This window comes from Scyliorhinus torazame, chromosome 9 (genome assembly GCF_047496885.1).
Source record: "Scyliorhinus torazame isolate Kashiwa2021f chromosome 9, sScyTor2.1, whole genome shotgun sequence".
Taxonomy (NCBI): domain Eukaryota; kingdom Metazoa; phylum Chordata; class Chondrichthyes; order Carcharhiniformes; family Scyliorhinidae; genus Scyliorhinus; species Scyliorhinus torazame.
The window spans coordinates 241,073,733-241,086,427 of record NC_092715.1 but is presented as its reverse complement, the minus strand read 5'-3'; the positions used below and the strand labels follow the sequence as shown (position 1 = coordinate 241,086,427).

General features: G+C 49.7%; 1 protein-coding gene across 27 annotated transcripts in view; it reads right to left on the bottom strand.

Annotated features, from left to right (window-relative positions):
• LOC140429768 (receptor-type tyrosine-protein phosphatase delta-like) overlaps window positions 1-12,695 on the bottom strand; it is a 3,491,723-nt gene that overhangs the window by 4,509 nt on the left and 3,474,519 nt on the right. For all 27 annotated transcript variants that reach the window (XM_072517184.1, XM_072517188.1, XM_072517191.1 and 24 more), the window contains one exon: window positions 11,939-12,074. In XM_072517184.1, coding sequence (XP_072373285.1) covers window positions 11,939-12,074 — 136 coding nt within the window. The remainder of the gene's footprint in view (window positions 1-11,938; window positions 12,075-12,695) is intronic.

The window sequence follows — 12,695 nt, the reverse complement described above, 5'->3', positions numbered from 1 at the left end:
CGGGATCTTCGGTTGCTGCCGAAAGCGACCCCCCGTGGCAGGTTTCCTAGTGGCGGAGCAGGAGAATAGTCCAAAGTGCCATTGACTCCCCGTTGGCAGCCAATCGCCAGCTGCCTCCCCCCCCCCCCCCCCCCCCCCAGAAAACATGCCGTGGGGTGAGGGTGGAAAATCCCAGCCTACGGATTTAAATGACGCAAATGCAGTCCTGGGTGTTTGTCCAAATTCTATTGCATTTAACTTTTGTTTTATCTTATACTCATTAAGAATAAAATGGTCTTCAAGAATCTATAGAGCATTTGACGAGGAGCAAGTCCACTTTATGTTACAGAAGCAGCTTTTGAGGAGTTGTGCCACTTCTCTGCAGTGTGACAGTTTGTTGCCGACATCATGACTATCCTGGGAATAATGTTGTGGTGTAAAGGTGGCAATTGAGGAGCAGGAAGTTATGAGGTCTACCTTCGAACTGTGAGGATCGGGTGACTGAGATTTTCAACATGTGGGAATTTTGTTGTGTGCTGCCGGAGAAATTTGAGATCAACAGGCTTTCAATAATTTTGAAGGTAATTGAGATAATGCATAGGCCACTGTTTTAAGCCAATGGTTTTTTTCTTTCTTTCTTTTCTGAATCCAAATTACGTATGTTTTGGTATATTGTCTATATAGAGGTACAAGGGTTAGCAAGCACTGTTGCTTTACTGCGCCAGGGTCCCTGGTTCGATTCCCGGCTTGGATCACTGCCTGTGCAGAGTCTGCACGTTCTCTCCGTGTCTGCGTGGGTTTCCTCCGGGTGCTCCGGGTTCCTCCCACAAGTCCCGAAAGACATGCTGTCAGGTAATTTGGACATTCTGAATTCTCCCTCTGTGTACCTGAACAGGTGCCGGAATGTGGCGACTTGGGGCATTTCACAGTAACTTAATTGCAGTGTTAATGTAAGCCTAATTGTGACAATAATGATTATTATTTTTAGTGTATTTAGGACTGGCCAGGTGGCATTTTCTCGTTCTGTATATTTCTAGGTAGGTATTATTCCCCAGGCTTTGTACATCATCGGAATGCATGCTCCTTTCAGCGACACAGTAAGGTTTCCTAACTCAGGGGTTTATGCACGTAATCCTTCCCTTCAGATGCCAGGGACCCCGGGGGAAATTAGTTTGTTTGGGAATGAGGCAATCAAACCTCAACATCTCTCACAACCGGAGCATGACAATGCTGACTATTGGCAGGTTGCAAGGAAATTACAATACCGTACTCCGAAGCTCAGTAGAACTTCACCTTGTCAGAAATGCATAGGACAGAAAAGGGGTTCAGTCCTTGCCCAACTTATTTACTGCCTTTCAGAGTCTCTTCAGTTTGGACCGCTTTCTTTTCAACTGCCATGCGTATTCCTAAGATGCTGACGTTTGCAGTGACAATGTTTTGTCAGTGAAGAATGGAATAGGACAAACTATGTTTCATGTAAACACAAAACCACACTGTTTGTTGCCAAGGGCCGATTAAAAATAGCTTCAGGTTCTTTCACTGAAAGAAAAATGACAAATTCTGGCAGCTCAGACTGTGGAACTGTCATCATTGTGATCACAGATGGAACCCAGGGATTATTATTCAGGCACGTAAAATTCAATGCATCCTCCACACTCAATATATACGGAAATATTTCAGTTCAACCCTGCCTTTCCCTCGCACTAAACTCTAAAGAAAATAAAACTATTGCAAATGGCCTTCATACAGCTCACACCTACATTGTGGCCAGGATTATCTACTATTTCAGTCTTTTTGGAAAAGGGAAATTAAAGGGTCTTTGTTGAGTGTTTCTTAAGCTGGTACCACATTTCTTATTGGTGTCTGCTTGTCATCTTCAGCAGCTGTGGACACACCTTCACATTTGCAGAATGTGAAGGAGGCACCGTCAGACAGGTGAATTTTACATCAGATACGCCTTTCAAACATTGCCAGTCGGATATCAGACATTTTACTTGGAGCTGTGCAGAGAAGCCTGCCCGCACAAAATTCCATTTCTGAAGGAGACCATAACAGGACGATGCAGATTCCTGCAGCTGGCCTTGCAGACCAGCTCCATAACAGGGATGGCTTTTCCAGGCACTGTCAGAGAGGCAGCGCTGTTGACTTTTTACATGGCAAGGGTCCTCCCAGATCAATTTCTGGGCTGATAATCACATTCCCGAGCTTCAGCACACAAAAGTGTCAAGCAGGTCACTGGTAGATTGTTTGCCACACCCAGGAATTTCCGCCTGGAAAGAGTCCCACTCAGCAACGCTGCAGAATGAGATAATGCAAGACATCATTAACTGCATTCACGTATGTCACACATTTCCACACTGAATGCCATCCTATTTCTGACCTCTTGATAAATTTGGGTAGCTTGCATTCACAGGAACAGATTCGTACATATCAAGGCTTATTCCATCATCTTGCAGCAGTCTGCATTACCGGTATTATTTGAAGTGCGGAGAGTGTTGTGTTGGGTGTTCTGGATCCGTGGAACACATACAGGTCACCAACATTTGAAATAGTGCAACACTATTTTATTGAATCATTAACTGTTTAACATACTCTGACTGTGGGTTAACACGATACTAGCTTTAACTAAAGACCTTTGTCTTATCCTAACCAGTCAATGCACTCAGCACATGGTGAATGTCTGTGCTGCAGGCTGTGAGCTCTGTCCTCCTAGCTAGCTGCAGCTCGAATGAGCGGGAACTCTGATGCCCCCTGTCTTTATAGTGCTTGTGTTCTAACTGGTGATTGGCTGCGGTGTTGTGTGTGGTGATTGGTCCCACTGTATGTCCATCAGTGTGTGTCTGCACCATGATATACTGGTGTATATTATGACATCTCACCTTTTATTAAAAAAATGTACCCGTGTGGCAATAAATAGTGTATGGTGAGAATGTCCCCGACGACGTGTGTGCAAAATATTTACAGGACTATGTACATGAGAACTAAGCTATTTACTTGGGAAGGTGCCTGGTGCAGAAAAACAGTATGTCACAAGAATAACGAGATGACCACTATATACAAACCATGTAAACGAGTAAACGGAAGAACAGAACAAATCAGAAAGTCCATAAGCCCACAAATTAAGTCTCTGAGGTGGGCGACGAATTCTGGTTGACCGCCTCAAGGGTGGGTCGGGAGCCGCCGGCTGAGGAATGGGCTAGACTGCGTCAGAGTGAGGAGGATGCAGAGTGACCAGGAGCTCTGCATCGTCCATGGCAGGGTCAGCAGGAGGGCGAGGCGACAGTGGAGGATCACGTAGCGAGCGCGGAACGAGATGAAGGGCACGTCTACTACGGCGCAGAATGGAGCCATCCGGTAGACGAACCAGAAACGAGCGGGGGGCCACCTGCCGAAGGACCACAGCGGTTGCAGACCAGCCACCATCTGGAAGATGGATGCCACGTTGTCATCTGGAGCCAGAGCAGGAAGATCAGCTGCACGGAAGTCATGAGCCGCCTTGTGCTGTGCACGAGACAGCTGCATCCGTCGAAGGACCAGAACGTGGTCGAGGTCTGGGACATGAATGAACGGCACCGTCGTCCTCAGGGTGCGACCCATGAGCAGCTGGGCTGGCGACAGGCCAGTGGACAGTTGGGCGGAGCGATCGGCCAGCAAGGCGAGGTAGAAATCGGACCCAGCATCAGCAGCCTTGCAGAGGAGCCGTTTGACTATGTGGACGCCCTCCTCTGCTTTGCCGTTGGATTGGGGGTACAGGGGACTGGATGTCACATGTGCAAAATTGTACCGCCTGGCAAAGTTGGACCATTCCTGGCTTGCGAAGCAGGGACCACTGTCTGACATCACCATGAGTGGGATGCCGCGTCAAGCAAAGGTGTCCTTACAGGCACGGATGACTGCAGACGATGTGATTCGTGCAACCTTATCACCTCCGGGTAATTTGAAAAGTAGTCCACAATCAGGACATAGTCTCTACCCAGCGCGTGGAACAGGCTGATGCCCATCTTGGTCCAAGGTGACGTGACCAACTCATGGGGCTGCAGGGTCTCACGTGGTTGGGCTGGCTGGAAGCACTGACAAGTGGGGCAGTTGAGCACTGTGTTGGCTATGTCGTCATTAATGCCGGGAAAGTACACTGCCTCTCGGGCCCATCGGCGGCACTTATCCACGCCAAGATGGCTCTCCTGCAGCTGTCCCAGGACGAGCTGGCGCATGCTATGCGGGATGACAATGCGGTGCAGTTTCAGAAGAACCCCGTCTACTACTGCCAGATCATCTCTAACATTATAGAACTGAGGGCATTGGCCCTTGAGCCACCCGTCTGTTAGGTGGCGTATGACACGCTGTAGCAAAGGGTCAGCCTCCGTCTCCCGGCGAATTTGGACGAGGCGTTCATCCGTGGCAGGCAGATTGGAGGCCAAGAAGGACACATGGGCGTCAACCTGGCAGACGAATCCAGCTGGGTCACACGGAGTGTTGACTGCCCTGGAGAGAGCGTCGGCAATAATGAGGTCTTTGCCCGGGGTGTAGACCAGCTGGAAGTCGTATCGCCAGAGCTTGAGAAGAATATGCTGGAGGCGAGGCGTCATGTCGTTCAAGTCTTTCTGTATTATATTGACCAGCGGGCGATGGTCGGTCTCGGCGGTGAATTGAGGAAGTCCGTACACATAATCGTGAAACTTAACCACACCGGTCAGAAGGCCCAGGCACTCCTTTTCTATCTGTGCGTAGCGCTGTTCCGTGGGGGTCATGGCGCTTGACGCGTATGCAACGGGGGCCCATGATGAGACCTCATCACGTTGCTGGAGCACTGCCCCAATACCGGATTGGCTGGCATCGGTCAAAATTTTGGTCTAAGACCAGGGCCGTGGTCAGTTTGGTTTTGAGTTCTCTCCATTCGCGCTTGTGGGCAGGGAGCCATTGGAAGTCTGTCGTCTTCCTGACCAGGTTCCTGAGAGCCGTGGTATGAGAGACGAGGTTAGGGATGAACGTCCCTAAAAAGTTGACCATGCCCAGAAATCGGAGGACCGCCTTCTTGTCCCCTGGCGTTTTCATGGCTGTGATAGCAGCCACCTTGTCCGCATCCGGCCGTACACCCAACTGGGAGATGTGGTCCCCGAGGAACTTGAGTTCCGTCTGCCCAAAAGAGCATTTGGCCCTGTTGAGGCGTAGGCCCTGCTCACGTATGCGTTTGAACACGTGCTGGAGGTGAATGACATGCTCCTGCGGGGTGGTGGACCAAATGATTATGTCGTCGACACAGACGCGAACACCTTCAATGCCTTCCATCATTTGTTCCATGATCCTATGGAACACTTCTGAAGCAGATATGATCCCAAACGGCATCCTGTTGTAACAATATCTGCCAAAGGGGGTATTGAATGTACACAGTTTCCTGCTGGATTTGTCGAGCTGGATTTGCCAGAATCCTTTTGAGGCGTCGAGTTTGGTGAAGAGCTTGGCGTGAGCCATCTTGCATGTGATCTCTTCGTGCTTGGGAATTGGATAATGCTCCCTCATGATATTGCGATTCAGATCCTTGGGATCAATGCAAATTCTCAATTTGCCGGAAGGCTTTTTTACACATACCATGGAACTGACCCAGTCGGTTGGCTCCGTGACTCTGGAGATCACTCCTTGGTCCTGGAGGTCCTGCAGCTGCTGCTTGAGGTGGTCCTTAAGGCGTGCTGGGACCCTATGAGGTGTGTGCACCACAGGCGTGACGTTCTGTTTCAATAAGACCTTGTACGTATATGGGAGCGTGCCCATGCCTTCGAAGACGTTGTGGTGCTGGTCGATGATGGCGTCAAGTTGAGCCCTGAAGTCAGTGTCCTGAAAGGCAGATGTGTCATCAAGAGCGAGAGAGTGAACTCTCTGAACGAGGTTCAACAGCTTGCATGCCTGCACGCCAAGCAGGGAGGCTTTCGAGGAGCCCACGATTTCAAAAGGAAGGATGGCTTTGCGTGACCTGTGCGTCACTTCAAGTTGGCACAAGCTGTGAGCAGCAATGACATTGCCATTATAATCCAATAGCTGGCAGGCTGATGGAAGGATGGCTGGTTTGACACGAAGGCTTAGGAAATCAGACCACGCAATGAGATTGGCGGAGGCACCAGTGTCCAGGCGGAATCGTATTTGGGACCGGTTGATCGTCAGGGTGGCACACCACTCATCGTCTGGATCGATGCTGTATACCGACAGCAGCTGGTGTCGTTGCTACGGGGACAGCCTGTTTTTTGTCACGACACCGACTCGAAAAGGTGCCTTCGGGTCCTGCTGTGTGGGAGGTCCGCATTGGACTCGGTGACCGTGGGTTGAATTGCCCGGTCATTCCTGCGAGGCTGGCTGAAGCGATATGAATTGGCAGGCTGAGCTGCTCAGCAGCAGGCAACACAGTGGCCAAGTCTGCCACATCGTAGGCATTGGCGCGATTTGGCAGGGCCATTGCCGTTTTAAATGGACGGAGCCACAGTTGCCGCACGTCGTAGCGTCAGCACGTTCGCTGCGCCACCGCGCATACGCGGTGCGGTCGTGCATGGTGCGCGCCTGCGCATTACGTTCTTCAACGTCGCCGTCCCCTCGTTTGGTGCGCACAAGCGCGGGAGTCCGCGAAAAGCGCGCGAAATGGCCGCCCTCATCCAGAATGAGTCCCTGGAGTTGCTCAATCACTTGGACCCGTTCCGCCTTGTGGGGACCTTGCCGCGCCGTTTCAGCCGCTTGGATGTGGGAATACCGACTCGTAGCGTTTTCGTGTAAGACACAGGTCTCAATGGCGGTCGCTAGGGTGAGCTGCTTTACTTTGAGGAGCTGCTGTCGTAGGGGGTCCAACTGAACACCAAAAACGATCTGGTCGCGTATCATGGAGTCGGAGGTGGGCCCGCAGCTGCAAGACTGCGCAAGGATGCGGAGGTGAGTGAGAAAGGATTGGAAAGGTTCATCCTTACCCTGCAAACGTTGTTGGAACACGTAGTGCTCAAAACTTTCATTCACCTCTACGCTGCAGTGAGTGTCAAACTTGAGGAGGACCGTCTTGAACTTTGTTTTATCTTCATCATCCGCAAAGGTGAGAGAATTGAAAATGTGGATGGCATGGTCTCTGGCCGTGGAGAGGAGGAGAGCAATCTTCCTGGTAGCCGAGGCATCCTCCCTGTCTGTGGCCTCAAGGAAGAGCTGGAAGCGCTGTTTGAATATCTTCCAGTTGGCCCCTAGGTTTACGGCGATGTGGAGCGGCGGCGGCGGGCAGATGTTGTCCATGTTGCAGGATGACGGAATGGTGGCGGAAGGCAGGTAGGTCTAAGAAGTGCTAATATCCCTCAACTCCTGGTACCATGTTGTGTTGGGTGTTCTGGATCCGTGGAACACATACAGGTCATCAACACTTGAAATAGTGCAACACTATTTTATTGAATCATTAACTGTTTAACATACTCTGACTGTGGGTTAACATGATACTAGCTTTAATTAAAGACCTTTGCCTTGTCCTAACCAGTCGATGCACTCAGCACATGGTGAATGTCTGTGTTGCAGGCTGTGAGCTCTGTCCTCCTAGCTAGCTGCAGCTCGAATGAGCGGGAACTCTTATGCCCCCTGTCTTTATAGTGCATATGTTCTAACTGGTGATTGGCTGCGGTGTTGTGTGTGTTGATTGGTCCCACTGTGTGTCCATCAGTGTGTGTCTGCACCATGATATACTGGTGTATATTATGACTGAGAGGACAGTCGACATGGTTTTTCGGGCATCAAACATATGTCGTTCCTCATGATTTATGACATCGGTGCAGTGGCAAAACAGAGATACGATGTGGGCCACCTTTTCACAAGCGTCAAACTGAAACACCTCAAGCAGTAATTCCAAAGCAAGGACTGCATGCAGCTGAAATGATGGGCAAGTTCTTTGAAGAGGGAACAAAATAATGGATGCACCAGAATGGACAAAACAGGCATCAAACTTTTCTGAAGCTTCATTTGAAATGTTTATGATCTAAATTTGTCTGGGACATTCAAAAACCCAAGGATTTCCTTGTGGCATTGGTAGAACTTAAAAGAATATCAGAAATAGGAGCACAATTTTAGGCTGTATAGTCTGCAGTTTGATGACCCCATTAGGTTAAATAAAAGCCTGAATGTTTGCAGGCGAATATCACTGTTGCACTGAATTACCCTATGCAATAAGTCAAACATTATCCTTTATTATGTGGCACCATTCTTGGTCCAGAACCAAAGTGATGCTAACACTCTAGTCAACCACTCCCTCTCCTGTAATCCATGCTGGCACACTGACGATCTCGGGCGGGATTCTCCGATCCCTCGCCGGGTAGGAGAATCCTCGGGGGGCAGTGCGAATCCGGCCCCGTCACCGGCTGCCGTATTCTACGGCGCCGGTTTTTGGGCAGGGGCGGGGTTCACGCAATTCTCCGGGCCCCGATGGGCCGAGCCGCCATCGGTTTCTGGCCAGACCCGCCGTCGGTTTCTGGCTGGATCCGCCGGTGTGGATTAGACATGGTCCCACACAGCGGGAACTGGCAGGTAAGTCGGCTGGGGCGGTCCTCGGGGGGGGGGGGGAGGGCGCGGATGGATCCGACCCCGGGGGGCCCCCACAGTGGCCTGTCCCGCGATCGGGGCCCACCAACCTGCGGGCGGGCCTGTGCCGTGGGGTCACTTCTTCCTTCCGCGCTGGACCCGGCTCCACCATGGCACGGAGAAGACACCCCCCTGCGCATGCGCCAGAATACGCCGGCAGTTCCGCGCATGTGCGGGATCACGCCGGCCCTTTGGCGCATGCGCGGACTTGCGCAGTCCCTTCGGCGCCGGCTGGCGCGGTGCCAACCCCTCCGGCATCCACCAAGCCCCCGGAAGTGCGGAGAATTCCGCTACTTCTGGTCGGCCCGACGCCAGAGTGGTTCGCGCCGTTTTTGACGCTGGCGTCGGGCCATCGCACCGATGGCGGAGAATCCCGCTTCTCATCTCAGGCCCTTATTCCCTTACACCTAACATGACAGCCAGCCATTCCACAGATCCCGGGGACTGCAGCAGTCATTTAACCACATGCATTAGTTCTCCAGTAGGCAATATATGTGCCAAGGAATGGCATGGTACATGCCAATATCGAGCACTTATCAGTCCATGACAAAGAAGCAATGGCAATAATTGGCCTCGTCTGTTGCCTGGCTGTTGGGCTAAGGTGGGGGAGTCTTTGTGCCATCAGTGGACTAAGGTTAATGTATTTTTTAATGTACTCTTCAGCCACTTCACCAGCTAACACATTTCTCACCAGAACCACAAAAGTAGCTGATCAAATCAGAATGCTTATGCAGCGTCGTTAACAGAAAAAAAAGATCCCATTTATAGAACACTTTCCATAGCTGTTAGACACGTCACAGTGCTTTACTACGACTGGAAGTACTTTAGAAGGCACTGTTGTAAAGTATGAAATGCAGTGGCCAATTTGCACTAAGCAAACCGCCACAGAGGGAAATGTGATGATCGTTTTTTCATGTGCTGTTGACTGAGGGATAAATATTGGCCAGTACACCAGGGATAGATTCCACGCTCTTCTTCAAACTAGTGCTGCAGGATCTTTTATGTCCACCAATCAGGCAGATGGCGCCTCATCCAAAAAATATAAATGGTGCCTCCGACAATGCAGCACTCCCTCAGTACTGTGGAGTGGCAGCCTTGATTTTTCTGCTCAAACCCTGGAGGGGGATTTGAACCCAGAACCATGTGACTTCAGAGACAAGAATGCTGCCAAACAAGTCACAGCTGGCAAGTACCATTGTTGTCTCAAGAGGTTGCAGGTGAGGATATATCTGAAGAGTACAGTTACAGTTCTCTCTACCACGGAAATACTGGTGAACATTCATTCATTCGCCCTCTCACTTGCAATCGAAACATGATCAGGTGTAGGGTAAAGTAAGCCAGAGGCCAATGCAGTTGAGTGGAGGCAATGATATGCCGGTCCCTGGCTGCAAGACTAGTGCTTGATGACCTGACAGCTCCTGCTCTGTAGAGGAGGATACAAGCAGAGCAAAAGACGTATGAGTGAACAAAGGACAAAGAAAAATTACAGCACAGGAACAGGCCCTTCGGCCCTCCAAGCCTGCGCCGATCCAGATCCTCTATCTAAAACTGTTGCCTATTTTCTAAGGATCTTTATCTCTCTGCTCCCTGCCCTTTCATGTATCTGTCTGGATACATCTTAAATGACGCTATCGTACCCGCCTCTACCACCTCCGCAGGCAATGCGTTCCAGGCACCCACCACCCTCTGCATAAAGAACTTTCCACGCATATCTCCCTGAAACTTTTTCCCTCTCACCTTGAACTCGTGACCCCTAGTAATTGAGTCCCCCACTCTGGGAAAAAGCTTCTTGCTATCCACCCTGTCCATACCTCCAGGCCTTTTAGCAAATCTGCATTTTAGAGCGAGTCAGTTAGTCTCACTCTAAAATGAAGTTTCCCGAGGTACCCGAGGCGATAGTATCCATCTCCTTCGCCTCCGAGACATTGGGTGAGCGTTGTTTAGTACTGGTCCCCACAAATGGAGACCAGATGGAACGGCACTTGTGAGGGTCTCCAAGTGGATCGGAGGCCCAGGTGCATGCCCTTTGGGCAGTGTGGTACCCTGACACTGGTGGTGCCACCTGGGTACCCTGGAACTGCCAATCTGGCACCCTAGCAGTGCCAGGCTGGCACCCAGTCAATGCCACCCGGATGCCAGCCTGTCACTGCCAGCTGGAATGGGTATTGTCAGAGTGCCAGGTTGGCACTGCCAAGGTGCCAAGCTGGCAATTTTGGCGCAGGTACGATCGGGCTGGGGGTGCCCTTCGCAGATGTTGGGATGATGCAGGGGTGTGGATGGGGACCCTCCCATAGTGCGTTGGGGCTTTGGGGTGGGTTTGGGTTCGCGTCGGGGGCTGCGCTGAGCAGAGCTCCTCGGTGTAGAAAACAGGACTATGTGCGGCCTCGACTGCGCTTTCCCCGCGGAGGCCCGATATGTAATGCAAGTGGCGTTGTAAACGTGCTCACTATGGGACTTTGTTCCCATTTAGTTGAATCGCGCCCATGGCATCTGCTGCTCTTGAATAATGGTGTTGCTAACCCATTTAGTTATACTTGAGGACTTAAGAATAAATCTAAAACAGAATAAGTTTGGCCACCTCAGGTTTTTCATCCATTCAGCGTTCAGACATACATACAAATTCAATTACCATGATTGGTTGTGCAATTGGTTCGAACACTTAGGGGTTTTTTCCACTTAGTATGATTCAGATTATTCACCCTAACTTCTGCCCATATATTTTTGTTTTGCTGCTTCTCTCTGGATATATTACATAAACTATATTGCAGCTGTGGGCAAACAGGAGCCCTTTCTCTGTGACTCCGCCCTTGAGTTCGGCATTAGGACAAGGTGCATTGATCATCTGATATTCAAATCAGCTCGTAGCACGTGAGGATTAACCATGACAATACGGCGGCGTACGAACCAGCTTCCCTCCGCTCTGTGACACTGCAGCTGCATCGATATTGCCTGGGAAATGGCACTGTTTACCAATCCTTCAGGATATGTGACGCCATCTGCAATCCTTAAGTGCGGATAGCCAGAATTCAAAAAAGCATTGACTGGAAAGAGCCATTTTCACTAGGTTTATTAGCCACGTGCCTTACCAAAAGCTGAGAATTATTGTATAGTCTGCAGCTGGTATGACCTCTGCATTAGAAGCCAGCACGTACAGCATGCATTTCACAAGATACAAAAGGAGTTCTCTCCTTTCACATCTCATCTATAAGTGACTGTCAATTTGACTATGTAAATGACAATTTTTCTTTAAATGCTCTATCATAAAGGGCTGTGATCAGTCAGGTTATAGCTGTTATCTTAGAATGAAAGCTGTTTAAATAGAGCTAATGGAAAACAAATGAGAATGCAGCAGCATTTAATTATTTAAAAACTATTTCCTTACCTCCGTCTGCACCATAGCTGGCCGTTGTGTTCTTAGCATCTTGACAGTCTGAAAGATATCCACAACACCCTCGTATCTCATTCTTTCCAATACAATACTTAGTGTTATGAAAACACCAGTCCTCCCAACGCCAGCGCTATGGGGAGGAAAAGAACATTAATTAAATGACAATCGAGTGGCTGAGAGACTATGTTGGTAATGGCTTCCCACACACTGAGCAATTATTAAATATAATACTGCAGCCAATATTTTGAATGTGCTACTGTAAACCCTATTAACACAACAGACAGTAAGGGTTTTGTAAACACTAGAGTGCATAAAGAGCCAGTGAAGTATGTTGGGTATTTAGCTTTTAAAAAAATGACTAACTTATTTGGCAGTGTTCACATCTAATTGCTATAATTTGAATGGTTCTATTCAATGTGGTTGAGCAATAATAGGAGCCCCGACGCTCACAAACACTGAAGGCTTCAATATTGCTGTGAGGGCGGTGGAATGAAACCATTTAGTAAAAGTACACATATTTGTGTGGTCCTTTTTGCCTACTTTATTCTAGACTTCTAGAATCGTCAACATTGTGAGCTTAATTTCACCAGCCTTCACGTGGCATAAGGCTTGAGGGGAGGGGGCCTGATATCTTCCTGCCATCACTGTGTATTCTTCCTTAATATTTGCTCCATTGTCCCGGCCATCCCCTAACTACGAAGTCAGGCATCACTGCTGGAAGATTCACCTTTTTAATCTCCAAGGCCTACAT